Genomic DNA, 15,089 nt, shown 5'->3' on the forward strand with positions numbered 1-15,089 from the left:
GAAGTTATGCACATATAACATTTTCCAGTACAAGAGGATTTGTTTGTGAAACTCTGATAGTGTTATTGGCAATTTGTCAACATTAAAGTCCGCTCTAAGAAGAAAATCCAATCCTCCAATTTTCTTGAACAAGGACCTTGGAATACAAAACCAAAGGAGTTGCTGTGTTTGATCCAAGATTTTAACCAATTTATTTTTATGGTCCCATTTAGACAGTCAAAATCAATAACTTTGAGACCCCCATCTTTTGCGTCTTTAACCATACTGCTTTTCTTCATATAATGTGGTCTATTTCTCCAAATGAAATTTTGGTTGATAGATCTAATTAATCTTTTTGGAATGGCATTGGAATAAGCCGGGTGACAGACATACCATGTGACATAACACATTTTTTTGGCCATTTCTCTTGATGTCAAGCCCCGCTTTCCCGCAGGCTGCAGCGGGATGTACTTGGGTTATTTCCGTGTTTTATGCTGAAAAGCAGCAGGAAGTGTTCCGCTGTGGGCGGGTCCCTGAACGCAGCACTTGATGCTCCGCTGTGATCATCTGCAGGGAAACCAGGAGCAGAAGATCAGGCTGCAGTCATGCTGAAGTCCCGGCCTGTTTGGACTCTGCTGCTGCTGCTGCTGCTGCCGCTGCAAGGTAGGAGGAACACAGGGAAGCTCTGCAGCAGGTCTGCTGCAGGTCTGCTGCACCTGCTGCAGACCTGCAGCCTCATGATCAGTCGCTCTGCTGCACCAACAGCTTAATGTTTGATGCCTCCATCATTGAGTCTGTCTGGTTCCAGAAATGAATCTGGTTCCTAATAATCCGCTGATGCTCATAGAAGATGCCTGCAGCCCAGTGGAGGAGCTCTGGGTGTTTCCCACAGACACAAAGGCCGGAAGTCATCAGCAGCCATCCCATCCAGCCCTTACCTCAGCAGAACTTCGGTCGCCTAGCAACCGTGATGGCGCGAGGCAGAGGAGCCAATAGATGCTAAACCTTTTTTTAATTTTCCTTTGAAAGAAATATTTCTACTTTGTTCAAAGAAAATTTGCAGGTTTATCATGTCGTTATTTTTAATGATCGAACTTTACAGAAATAAAATGCAATGACAGAAGAAGATGCAGATATTTAATACATAGATGCAGCAATAAAACAGGAAGAGCTTCCATGTTTGGATGAACTTTAATCAGCTGAAGAAAAGAAGGAAAAATCTGGAAACTCAAGAGTTTTATTTTATTTAAACATTGCCTTTAAATTTCATTTTTTAACCGAGTTCTTTATTTTTCTTTTTAAACTGTAATAATTTTTCTCCACAAAGAGAAGAAACTCTGAGTTTATTCACAGATTTCTGCGACTTTAACAATAAAAGGTTTGAACTATTAGTGATTATTGGGATTTTTATTTTAGACACACAAACATAAAAAAATAATTTATTAACAATGAGCTGCTGATGGACTAGAAACAGGAAAAAGATGGCCGCCTTTTATATAGTTATTCTACAGTAAGAAGATTTAGGGCAAAGGTCAGAGCCAGTTTACCTGTCCAGGTGAACCCGCCTCTCGCCCAATGACAGACAGGCAGCAGCACCTGGTGACCCCAGCAGAGATAAACTGACGTTTAACAGCTAATATATTACATCACGTGATTCATAATAACACTATCATGTTTTTAAACCTCGTTAATGTTGTACAGTCTATTCGTTCCTGATCTACATTCTTCCATAAATCTCGTTTCTTCTTGTTTCTGATTTTCTGAACCTTTTTTTCCCTCTAAGATCAAAAACAGACCCTGAATTTGGCAGCAAATTATTATTTAAATTTAAAAGCAGATATTTATATTTTACAGTTTTTAATCTAAAGTTGGTTTGTTTGCTCTCTATAATCTGCTTTATCCACATTTTAATGAACTCTCATTTGAATTATGAATATTATAAATGTATTTTTCTTTAGATTTAAGGTTAATTTGTTTGAATCAAACAAACACTTTTATGTATTTCATTCTTTTTCAATTGTCTCCATATTATAATAATATAAAATATAATATTTTTTTAGGCTAAACTTAAATAATTCATAGAAAGAAAATGATAAAGGATGCAACACTGACCCCTACAGGAGACCAGTGGTCATTGTCAGTAACTGAATCAGTATTTTTAATGTTTTTTCATCTATTCTCTAAATAACTATTAATCTAAGAAAGAGCCTGATTCCATATCTAAACATTTATAAAGTAATAATTTATTATTAACAGGATTAAAATCCCTCTGCAGAGTTTATTGTTTATCATCAGACGTCGTTTGCAGAGCAGTGATCCTATCAGACCTGAACCGTTATCGCTGTTCGCAGATATCATCTTATTTTACGGTAAAATTATATCATCTTTTATTATTTCCTCCGATATTTTTTAAAGTCCGGCTTGTTTCCATCTTTATAAATCTGGTTAAACTCTTTTAGGAAACCTGCTGAACTCTGATTCCAGATGTGGTTTAATTTTTAATAACGTTTTTTATCCTTCTGAGTTTTTACTTTTAAATCTTTTAACAATCATTTCCTTTTCAGTTAAACTTGATATAGTTTTATGTAAATTAGTTATTATTTAGTCATTTTTCCTACGATATCTTGGTGATCATGATCAGAATTGATCCATTTTGTTCAACTCAGTAAATTATTTATTAAATTTATTGAAATCTCATTAGACAGGCTGGTCTTTCGCTTCTAGTAAAACTAGAACTTTTATGATCTTATTTATAAAATACCAATTAATTCTGATATTTGATTGATTTTCCTTAAATTCTCTAATTAATTTCTCATAATTCTTTTGGTTTTATATGAATCCAGAAGTTTCTGTATCTCCTCCAGATCTTGGGCCCATTTCTTCACCAGACGTCGTCCTTAGATGGTTATAAACTATTTTAACGGTGTCTGCTACCAACCAGCTGCTGAGAAATTTCAACCATTAATTTTCATTGGTTGGAGCTCGGTGGTGCCTCCTCCCACACAGCAGCCATCTTGACTCTAGTCCTGTGTAACGTAAACAGATAAAACTCTTAAATTCAGATCTGCTGAAGCTCTCAGTCTGCAGCACTTTAGCTGCTGGTGCAGATTCTCAGTCATCCAGGTCAGAGTCATTCTAAGGGGCTGCTGGATAAAACCTGGAACTAAACGCTATTTCTGACATTTTGAATTGAAAAATCTTCCTGGATGGAAGAGAAACGTCTTCAAACTTGGAAACAAAGTCCAGAGGATTGATTTTAGACCACTGAGCAAAGAAAAGTCTGGATTTTCCTCCAAAATTGATTGTTTGTGGAATCGATCAGAATCAAACCCTGAAACGATCACTGAACCCTGGAGGAATCTGCTCCGTCTGAACGCTTCACAGTCAGAAAATCTGCTGTCCAACCAGAGGGGGCGCCATCCCTGCATCCAGGTTCCTGCTCTCTGATTGGTCCTCCTGAGATCTTCCTCAGCTGAAGGTTTCTCTGACCACGAGGTGAACCTGAACCCATCCAAGCAGGTTGAAAATGTTTGGGGTCAGAGGTCGTCATGTTTTCACGGCGCTCTCCATGGTTCACCAGGATCCGGTCATGGAGGACGCTGCATCCCAGCAGAGTCACATCATGACGTTTGGGCTGATTGTGATGGAAGGATGAGGAATCTGAGCGTTAGCTTGGATCCCAAACTTTAACCGTCTTCTTCTTCTGCTCTTTGTCCTGCAGTCGTGTCTCAGGGGGACTTTGACCTGACGGATGCTCTGGATGACGGGAACAAACCAGGTAAGGTTTCATCCATGTTCACACCAGAACTGATGGATTCCTTTGAGTTTCTGTAAAAACCATAAATCCGTTTTATGTCTGAGTTAGCTTAGCGGTGAAGTTCTTCCTGTTTCAGGAGCTCACAGAAACAGGAAGTTAGTTTGTGGTTGATCTGCAGTAACGTCATCTAGTTTAGATGTTTCCTTCATGGTTGGAGCAGCGTTCATGTTTCTCCATCGTCTGTTTTTCACTGCAGCTCCGACATCGAGGCCCGGAAAAGGTGAGATGTGCAGCATGACCTCTGCATCACTGACTGACCTCTGCAGTTTGAAATCACATTTTATTTGTTTAAGAGAATTACATTAATTAGAGTCATTCTGATCCTTTTATGTGAGACAAGTATAATAATTTACTGTCTTTATGCACATTCACAGGGACGTAGCATTAGCAACAGTAGCTGGTCGCTATGGTTGGTTTACCGTCGTTTCCTGATCTCTGACACAATCAGGAAAAACAAGAAGAAACACTGACTCGCTGATGTTAGCATAGCGATAGCAAGGAGAGCTAATGTTAGCAAAGCGATAGCAAGGAGAGCTAATGTTAGCATGAAGATAGCAAGGGGGGCTAATGTTAGCAAGGTGATAGCAAGGAGGGCTAATGTTAGCATGAAGATAGCAAGGGGGGCTAATGTTAGCAAGGTGATAGCAAGGAGGGCTAATGTTAGCATGAAGATAGCAAGGGGGGCTAATGTTAGCAAGGTGATAGCAAGGAGGGCTAATGTTAGCAAGGTGATAGCAAGGAGGGCTAATGTTAGCAAGGTGATAGCTAGGAGGGCTAATGTTAGCATGGAGATAGTAAGGAGGGTTAATGTTAGCATGGAGATAGCAAGGAGGGCTAATGTTAGCATGGAGATAGCAAGGAGGGCTAATGTTAGCATGGAGATAGCAAGGAGGGCTAATGTTAGCATGGAAATAGCAAGGAGGGCTAATGTTAGCATGGAGATAGCAAGGAGAGCTAATGTTAGCATGGAGATAGCAAGGAGGGCTAATGTTAGCATGGAAATAGCAAGGAGGGCTAATGTTAGCATGGAGATAGCAAGGAGGGCTAATGTTAGCATGGAGATAGCAAGGAGGGCTAATGTTAGAAAGGTGATAGGAAGGAGGGCTAATGTTAGCAAGGTGATACCTAGGAGGGCTAATGTTAGCATGGTGATAGGTAGAAGGGCTAATATTAGCATGGAGATATCAAGGAGGGCTAATATTAGCATGGAGATAGCAAGGAGGGTTAATGTTAGCATGGAGATAGCAAGGAGGGCTAATGTTAGCATGGTGATAGGTAGGAGGGCTAATATTAGCATGGAGATATCAAGGAGAGCTAATGTTAGCATGGAGATAGCAAGGAGGGCTAATGTTAGCATGGAGATAGCAAGGAGGGCTAATGTTAGCATGGAAATAGCAAGGAGGGCTAATGTTAGCATGGAGATAGCTAGGAGGGCTAATGTTAGCATGGAGATAGCTAGGAGGGCTAATGTTAGCATGGAGATAGCAAGGAGGGCTAATGTTAGCATGGTGATAGGTAGGAGGGCTAATATTAGCATGGAGATATCAAGGAGAGCTAATGTTAGCATGGAGATAGCAAGGAGGGCTAATGTTAGCATGGAGATAGCAAGGAGGGCTAATGTTAGCATGGAAATAGCAAGGAGGGCTAATGTTAGCATGGAGATAGCTAGGAGGGCTAATGTTAGCATGGAGATAGCTAGGAGGGCTAATGTTAGCATGGAGATAGCTAGGAGGGCTAATGTTAGCATGGAGATAGCTAGGAGGGTTAATGTTAGCATGGAGATAGCTAGGAGGGCTAATATTAGCATGGAGATAGCAAGGAGGGTTAATGTTAGCATGGAGATAGCAAGGAGGGCTAATGTTAGCATGGAGATAGCTAGGAGGGCTAATGTTAGCATGGAGATAGCAAGGAGGGCTAATATTAGCATGGAGATAGCAAGGAGGGTTAATGTTAGCATGGAGATAGCAAGGAGGGCTAATGTTAGCATGGAGATAGCTAGGAGGGCTAATGTTAGCATGGAGATAGCTAGGAGGGCTAATGTTAGCATGGAGATAGCAAGGAGGGCTAATGTTAGCATGGAGATAGCTAGGAGGGCTAATGTTAGCATGGAGATAGCAAGGAGGGCTAATATTAGCATGGAGATAGCAAGGAGGGTTAATGTTAGCATGGAGATAGCTAGGAGGGCTAATGTTAGCATGGAGATAGCTAGGAGGGCTAATGTTAGCATGGAGATAGCAAGGAGGGCTAATGTTAGCATGGAGATAGCTAGGAGGGCTAATGTTAGCATGGAGATAGCTAGGAGGGCTAATGTTAGCATGGAGATAGCAAGGAGGGTTAATGTTAGCATGGAGATAGGTAGGAGGGCTAATGTTAGCATGGAGATAGCTAGGAGGGCTAATGTTAGCATGGAGATAGCAAGGAGGGTTAATGTTAGCATGGAGATAGCAAGGAGGGCTAATGTTAGCATGGAGATAGCTAGGAGGGCTAATGTTAGCATGGAGATAGCTAGGAGGGCTAATGTTAGCATGGAGATAGCAAGGAGGGCTAATGTTAGCATGGAGATAGCAAGGAGGGCTAATATTAGCATGGAGATAGCAAGGAGGGTTAATGTTAGCATGGAGATAGCAAGGAGGGCTAATGTTAGAGATAGCTAGGAGGGCTAATGTTAGCATGGAGATAGCTAGGAGGGCTAATGTTAGCATGGAGATAGCTAGGAGGGCTAATGTTAGCATGGAGTTTTGACCATCTCACTCACTAAAGGTGAGTTGGTTGACCACCCAGTGGAACTACAGCTGTTGGTTCTCAGAGCAGCACCGTGAGATGGAAGCCAACGAAAAGAAACTGGGTGAACTGGTGATGGTGAACTGGTGATGGTGAACTAGTGATGTAAACAATGATGGTGAACTGGTGATGGTGAACTAGTGATGTAAACAATGATGGTGAACAGTTATGATGAACTGATGATGGTGAACAATGATGGTAAACTGGTGACGGTAAACAATGACGGTGAACTGGTGATGGTGAACTGGTGACGGTAAACAATGACGGTGAACTGGTGATGGTGAACAATAATGGTGAATTAGTGAACTGGTGACAGTGAAATGTGACGGTGAACTGGTGAGGGTGAACTGGTGTTTAGGTTGTGCTGTTCTCTGGTTTTCTGCAGGGATTTCTCTGGAGGATTTGTTGAACGTCGGCTCCACATCGAGAACCACCACCAAAGCTCCCGCTAAGGTCCGGCCTAAGAAGCCTCAGTCCAGTCCAGGTGAGCGAGGCCATCGCAGCGCTAGCTAACAGACGGTAGATCTTAGCTGAACATTTTTTATTTTCTAGTTTCTGATCGCGGTTCTTAGAAACCCTGCCAGACCTGAAGAACATGGAGGACGGACAGACCGGCGCTGGTTCACAGCTAGCCAAACCGTTAGCGCCATCAGTGGAAACAAACCCTTTAACTTTGGGTTATCTGATGTTCAGGTTTCCATAGCAACACCATTAAAAGCGCCATTTTTTTAATATTAGAGGTTAAGACGCTGCGATCATCAGTCAGTAAGGAGCAGAAAAAAAATTGAATGAAATGTTTAAAGATTCATTTCCAAAAGTGAAACGAAGGTACGGTGAGGATAGGGTTAAAGACGACAGATCAAAGCCTGCGGTTCAGAAACGGATCTGGGCTCTAATGGGTTAACGGCTCATCTGATGCAGGAAATAGATCCGATTAATAATCATTCGGTTGGAGTTAAAGTTATAAAGTTGCTCAGTCGATGGTTAATCCTCTGATCTCTGCAGGCGGAAACGACTTTAATCTGGCTGATGCTTTGGATGAAAACCAGAAACCAGGAGGTGAGTTTTTTTATTCAGGAGCGAAATGAGGAATCTATAAATAATGAATTTTATGAAATCATGTGAAAATAAAAAAGAATAAAAAACAAACTAATGGAAACATCAGGACAGTTCAGATTGTTTCCTGCCATCAGTCTTTACTGTAATCTCTCTGGATGCAGAAACAGAAACAGGAAGTGGCTGATTATTGAATTTATAGACATTTTATTCAGAGACGCTGGTTTTTATTAAGCAATAAAAGATCAAATGATCGACCACAAAAAATCAGAGTAAAAAAGAGAGGAGTTTATTTTTATTTGGGATTCGTTTCGCTTACCATGTGCTTCATGGTTCTCACTGGTTTCATTCTATTCAGTTTATTTCTATAGCTCCAATTCACATCATGTCATCTTAGGTCACTTTCCAGTTCACCAGATCATCCAGTCAGATTGATTCTTGGTTTTCTATCTAAGGAAAACCAGCTGATTGCATCGACTCATTGACTCTTCAGCAATCCCTCACACTAAGCATGCTTGTAACGACAGTGGAGAGGAAAAACTCCCTTTGAACAGGAAGAAACCTCCAGCAGAACCAGGCTCAGTGTGAGCGGCCATCTGCTGAGGCCCACTGGGGTTCAAGGAGACAGAAGCAGACATAGAAAAAGGAACATGGAGGCACTGATCTATAAATACTTTCTATGCTAGAAAAGCTAACGGTAAGCTAGCTCCATAGGTGGTTCTGTCTGGGAAAGAAACTGTTAATCAGACAAAATCTGAGACAGTTTTAATGTCAAAAAGGATAAAAGAGAGACATCCAGTCAGTCACACAGAAAGCTGAGCTCATAGCTATGTCTAGGAGAGAAACAGGACTAAACACTGAGCAACAGGCCCAACTGACTCATCTTTAAAGAAAAAATTTGGTCATATTCAGAATTTAAACTGCTAAAAGTAGAAAAAGAAGCATAGATACAAAAGGCAGCTGTCAACCAGCTCCACAGGCGGCCCCGTCCAGGAAACACACAGCCAGGCAGACGAGCTCCGAGCCAGCTCCCATGTCAGAGGATGAAGAGAGCACATCCAGTTAGTCACAGTCAGAGAAACAGGACTACACTGGAAAACAGGCCAAGCTCCAACATCTAGAAACAAAGGTGTTGATGGCAGCAGCACAGCTGATATTAGATTTTTTTTATATTTTTAAGATTTAGTTCAAATAAAAACCTTCAGTTAAATTTTGGTCTTAAAAGCAGAAAACAAAGTCGGTTCCAGAAAATCTGATTTTTCCAACTTAGAAAGAAAGTTACTGGAAACATCATCACCTGTGGAAGCTGATTGGTCAAAAGGAAAATCCTCCAGTTTCCATGACGATACGCTTCTCTTCTTAAACTCGTGCTGCTGTTCATCTTCCTGGTTGGTTTTTCTCCTCAGGTGGTTTTTCCGACACTGACCTGGAGGATGTGAGCAAAGATAAAGGCTACAAACCGGACAAAGGGAAAGGTTGGATTTTATCCCAGACTGTTGATCAGGGTTAAGGTTTCCCCTCAGATTCAAAGCCATCTGTTTCCTCAGGTTACGGCCAGAAAGACGACAGCAGCCAGAGCTACGATGGAAACAGCGGTGAGTCTCAGTCTGTGCTCCGCTCGCTCCGCCGTGCTGCTGGAACCAGCTGATCCTTTCTGTCTGCAGAGATGACGGCGGAGGTGGGCACCATCGCAGGGATCATCAGCGCCGTCAGCGTGGCTCTGGTTGGAGCCATCAGCAGCTACATCTCCTACCAGAAGAAGAAGTTGTGCTTCAGCCTCCAGCGTAAGGTTCCTCCTCCTCCATGATGGGGATAATTCAGCTTAATGAACTCATTAATAATTGAACAATGACCCGCAGACCGACTGACGTTTGATCGTTGCTGTCACCACGGTAACGTGTGAATGTTGATGTCATGGCAGAGAGTCTGGACCTGGACCTGAACAAGGCGGAGATCCCTGGACAGGTGGCAGCAGAACCTCACGGTAAATAGAAACAGCCATGTTCAGGCCGTTCGGCTTTTCAGAATAAAAGCACCGCTACCTTTCAAATAATTCTTTTATTTTGACTTTTAATCGCTCTGATGTCATTTCCTGTTTCATTTCTCCTGCTTGAATCACAAAACTTTGCTGCTTGTTTCTTGGTTTTCTGCAAGTTTACATCTGTTTGTTTTCCCGCCTGTTTGTCCACCCTGCCTCCTGCTCTGTGCAGCTCTGCTCTGACCGCCTGCATCTGTCTGACTTCCTGTCAGGATCAAACGAAGCGGTCGTGGTTTAGCAGAGCTGCGTTTAGCATGTAGCTCAGCATGCTAACCATGCTAACCCTGCTCTCTGTGATTTGTCCTTTTTTCTCTCTGCAGCTCAGCAGTCGCTGTTGGACCAACCGAAGGCTGAAGCCTCCAGTGACCAGAATGTAGTCTAAGACCCAGACAGCGACCATAAAGGACGACTCACCCCAAAATCAGCCTTCTCTTTGTCTTTCGAGTCTAAAACCGTCTCCCTGGCGCCCTCCTCAGGTTTAACCAGAGGCCTGCATCTGATTCTGAGCCAGTAATGATGCTAGCTCTGCTGTTATTGTGACATCACCCAGAATAAGTGATGTAACCGTCTAATCTGGATAAAACCATCATCTAAAAACTGTTCCTGCTCAGTGGACGGGCGTCTCAGCTGGTCCGCCGCTTCCATTAGGAGCGTTTTTTCAAATATTAGCTGTAGGTGGAGTTAAAGCTGCAGAATGGGGTGAGTTGCCCTTTAAACGCTAACTTCATCCTTTGATTCAACACGGTTTAGTTAGATCATAAATAAATAGATCTCTACTTAGAACCAAGTTGTTGGTCTTAAGTAGAGATAATGATTGATTCTGATGAACAGTAAAATAATCAGTTGAAATTAAAACACTTTAGAAAAGTAGTTTATTTACGTTCACTTAATAATAACGAGCATTTCTGCCTCGTTTACCTGAATTATTCACCGAATGTTAGAAATGTGAAAGTAGAACCACTGGAAATAATTCACTATCAGTCAGAAATATTCCTGCATGTTTTACTGAGCATGTGAGCAGAAGCTAAACCAGGAAGTAGCCTCGTGCTAACAGCGGAGTAGTTGCTATGGTTACCAACAACTGACATCAGTAAAAATAAAACACATATAGCAATAAAGGTAACATTATGACAAAATAACATGAAATGGAAAAATAACCCCCCCCCCCATGCAATGAAATGTTTCCATACATCTGTCAACAACATCTTGATTTGCAGTTCTATAGAAATTAAGAATATGAAATTTGATATGTTAAAAGACAGAAATGTTATCTTTGACGCGACATGTATGAAAATCTGCAGAAGAACTGATGTAAAAATAAAATGTTGCCAAACTGACATTTATTAAACATACTTCTGGAATTATTTTAATTTATGGGATTTATTATAAAACAAAGGCTCATGTTTATCTAATCAGAAAGGAGGATTGCTGCAATGCATTATGGGACGGAACGAAGCAGACCTTTGCTCCACTTTAGTGAATAGAAATTTCATATAAAAGATCTGAGTATTTAATCAATATGAGAATATATGGATCGTTATGCTAATTAATTTATTTGATTGACCAGCATAGTGGGGGGGGGGGGGGGTCTGTGCTGATACGTAAAATGGTAAAAAATAAAATAAAATAGAAAACATATAAAAGGATAAAAAAAAGGTTAAAGTAGGTTTTAGTGATCAAACACGTTAAGGTAGGAAACATGAACAAATAACCTGAACTTTACAGGAATGAAAGAGAAACAAGTTTCCCTAAAACAGGCGAACTGAAGCTGGGAGCTCCTTGTGTCCTCGTATCCTCCTCATATCTTTGTTGTTTTCCTCTCGTTTCCTCCTTGTTTCTTTGTTGATGTTTCCTCTGTTTCCTCCTTGTTTCCCCCTTGTTTCCTCCTCATTTCCTCCTTGTTTCCCCCTTGTTTCCTCCTTGTTTCCCCCTTGTTTCCTCCTCATTTCCTCCTTGTTTCCCCCTTGTTTCCTCCTTGTTTCCCCCTTGTTTCCTCCTCACTTCCCCCTTGTTTCCTCCTCGTTTCCTCCTTGTTTCCCCCTTGTTTCCTCCTCACTTCCCCCTTGTTTCCTCCTCGTTTCCTCCTTGTTTCCCCCTTGTTTCCTCCTCATTTCCTCCTTGTTTCCCCCTTGTTTCCTCCTTGTTTCCCCCTTGTTTCCTCCTCACTTCCCCCTTGTTTCCTCCTCGTTTCCTCCTTGTTTCCCCCTTGTTTCCTCCTCACTTCGCCCTTGTTTCCTCCTTGTTTCCCTCTTGTTTCCTCCTCGTCTCCCCCTTGTTTCCCCCTCATTTCCTCCTTGTTTCCTCCTCTATCATCTCTACTCCTCAGGAAGGAAGCTTCTCTGGATTCTGTGTCGAGGTGAAAAATGTTCGATGTTTTGAAGGAAAGCGTTTCTTTTTTCCTCTGACATGAGAATGAAAGTAAAACTGTTTTAATCTAAAGAAGGTTTTTCTCCTGTGAGCTTCAGAAATTGTACCAGGATAGAAAATAGAACATAGATGCTGCTGACTGTGAGCTTGACTGTAAACCCAGAAAATCAGCTTTTATTGTGAAACTGGAGCAGAAGAAATAAAGAAGATTTCAAAGAGAATCGTTTGTTTTTCTTCATGTTGAATTTAAATCATCAGCAGCTGCTTCAGATCTAGAGCTTCTAGACCATGAGGAGATTCATCATGTTTTTTCGTTCAGTCGCTGTTTTTATTGGTTTTTATCAATGATTCTAATGAAGCAAACCAGTTTGTTTTCCTCTCATTTGTTTCTCTGTGATGGAAACTCCAGTTCTTTCCAGTCAAACCAGTAAAATAGAGAACAAACCAACAGGCTCAGCTTCCAGTCGAACGTCTCCCATAGAGCAGCTCATCCTAGCATTTTAATCTAGAATGTGTCCGCTCCACGAGGCTGCAGGTCAAATCACCGCCATCCTATGAAAATATAAATCTTGATAAAAGATGAAAAATGTGAATCAACTTGATTCACAACTTGAATTCCACCATCATCATCACCATCATCATCATCACCATCATCTTTTTTTTCCCCTTTCCCCCTTCCTCCTTTTCCCCCTGACCCTCTCATCCCCTTTTCCCCTCCCCCCTTTTCCCCCTACTTCCCCCCTCCCCTTTTCCCCTTCCCCTTCCCCCCTTGCCCCCCCATTCCCCCTTTCCTTCCTCTTCCCTTTTCCCCCCAAAACCCCCCTTCCCCCCCTCATCCATATCACTAACCCAAACTCTTCCCCTCAAATAAAACTTCAATTAAAAATCTCCAATATAAATAAAATAATTAAATAACAGTTTCCTCTAAAACCAATAAAAATAAACCCCCAAAAGCAAAAATCCCCAAAATCAAACATATTTTTTACTCAATTTAAAAAAATTTGACCCTCTCATAAATAACACTTTTCCCCTTTATTAAATTTTAAAAAAAATTAAAAAAATTTCCACTTTTCCCTCTATTATCTTCTAATACACCCTTTCTCTTCACCTTCCATAAACACCCTTCCCACCAACTTAAATTAACACAACAAAATTCCCATCCACACCCAACATCCAACCCCCCCAAAACCATTACCCAAAAAACATAAATCACCAATCCAACTAACATTATAACCCAACAATCACCAAATCATAAACCATCATCAACACTCACAACATCACCATCCCATAAACACCATCCCCATCACCTCACCACACCATCCCCATCATCACCACCAACAATCATCATCCCACATCCATCACACAACACCATCACCCAACACCCCTCCCCACCCACATCACCCCCAAATCATCCAACAATCACACCCACACACATCCACCCATCATCATAAACAATCATCATCATAAAAACCCATAAATCACATCATCACAATCACATTAACCATCACCATCACCATACACACCAAAAATCATCCATCACATCACCACCAATCATCATCATCCTTCACCACACCATCATCCACATACACCACCACAATCATCCCATCATCATCTACCCCCAAACATCACACCATCATCCACTCACCACCCCACCACCACCACCACACCCACACCCCATCACCACCACCACACACCACCACCCACCACATCACCAACCTCCACCCCCACCAAACTTTCACACAACCACCATCCCCCACCACCCCACATCACCACACCCCCATCATCACAACACCACCATAAACATCCCCCACACCCACTCCCCCCAACACCTCACACACCCACCCCACCCCCCCAACACCACCCCACCTCACCACCACACACCCCCTACACACCCCCCTCACCATCAACCACCCCACCACCCCCCACCCCCTCACCATCCCCCCCATCATCATCACCCCCCCCCCCACCCCCCCCACCCCTCTCACCACCATCCACATCACCCCACCCCCACCCCACCCCACCACCACCACCACTCACCACCCCACCCCCATCACCCCCCCCCCACCATCATCAACCCACCCCAAACACCACCACTCACCCCACACCACCCACACACTCACCATCACCACCCCCACCTCACCTCATCACACCCCCCTCCCACCCCCTCCACCCCCCCACCCCCACCACCTCATCCCCCCCCACCCTCCCACCCACACCATCACCACACCCCCACCACCACAACCACATCCACCACCACCACCCCAACCACCCATAACCCCCACACCTCCCACTCCCATCCTCACCTCCTCACCATCACCCCCACCCCCCACCACACCCCCCCACTCCCCATCATCACTCCACCACCCCACATCCCCCCATCCATCCCCACATCACTTCACACCCCTAAAACCCACCCCCCCTTCCTCCCCCCCACCACATCATCCCCACCACCATCCCAATCATCACCACATCTCACCCATCACCCCCCCAAACATCCCATCATCACACATCACACCACATCATAAACCCCCACCCCACACATCACTCCACCCCAATACACCCTCATCACCCCCAAACTACATCACCACCACCAAAACACCCCCACCATCCATCCCCACCCCCCCCCCACCTCCCCATCCCCCACCCCTCACCATACCCAACACCCCCCAAAAACCCACCCCAAAACCAACCCCCCCACCACCCCAAAACAACTCCCCCCAAAAAACACACCCCCCACAATTCCACATCCCACCCCCACTTCCCACACCCCCCCCCCCCCCCCCCCCCTCCCCCCCCCCACCCCACCACCCCCCACCCCCCCCCAACCCCCACCCCCCCCCACCCCACCACCCCAACCCCATCCCCACCCCCCAACCCCCACCCCACTCACCCCCAAACCCAAATTCCCCCACCCACCTTTCCTCACCCCCCACACCACCCCACCCCATCCACCCCCCACCTCCAACAACCACCCACATCCACCTCCCATCCCCCACCCCCCCCCCAAAATTTCACCCCCCCACCCCCTCACAACACCCCCCCTCTCACCCC

General features: G+C 43.8%; 1 protein-coding gene across 1 annotated transcript; it reads left to right on the top strand.

Annotated features, from left to right (window-relative positions):
- The first annotated feature begins 481 nt into the window (after positions 1 to 481).
- Positions 482 to 11,278, top strand: cd99l2 (CD99 molecule-like 2). Its single transcript, XM_038272849.1, has 12 exons — positions 482 to 642; positions 3,701 to 3,757; positions 3,993 to 4,016; positions 6,603 to 6,663; positions 6,744 to 6,824; positions 6,880 to 7,061; positions 7,583 to 7,636; positions 9,040 to 9,108; positions 9,181 to 9,228; positions 9,298 to 9,417; positions 9,555 to 9,617; positions 9,992 to 11,278. The coding sequence occupies exons 1-12, from the start codon at positions 585 to 587 to the stop codon at positions 10,051 to 10,053; spliced, it is 879 nt and encodes a 292-aa protein (XP_038128777.1). The 5' UTR covers positions 482 to 584; the 3' UTR covers positions 10,054 to 11,278.
- The last annotated feature ends 3,811 nt before the right edge of the window (positions 11,279 to 15,089 follow it).

The sequence above is a fragment of the Cyprinodon tularosa genome, unplaced genomic scaffold, assembly GCF_016077235.1.
Source record: "Cyprinodon tularosa strain WSP-4 unplaced genomic scaffold, ASM1607723v1 ctg843, whole genome shotgun sequence".
Taxonomy (NCBI): domain Eukaryota; kingdom Metazoa; phylum Chordata; class Actinopteri; order Cyprinodontiformes; family Cyprinodontidae; genus Cyprinodon; species Cyprinodon tularosa.

Bases quoted from the DNA above. Each gene is read 5' to 3' on its own strand.
- cd99l2 (XM_038272849.1), top strand. From the start codon at position 585: ATGCTGAAGTCCCGGCCTGTTTGGACTCTGCTGCTGCTGCTGCTGCTG. The intron at 4,017-6,602 runs GTGAGATGTGCA...GTTGGTTCTCAG, and splicing joins GACATCGAGGCCCGGAAAAG to AGCAGCACCGTGAGATGGAA. The intron at 7,637-9,039 runs GTGAGTTTTTTT...TTTTCTCCTCAG, and splicing joins TGAAAACCAGAAACCAGGAG to GTGGTTTTTCCGACACTGAC.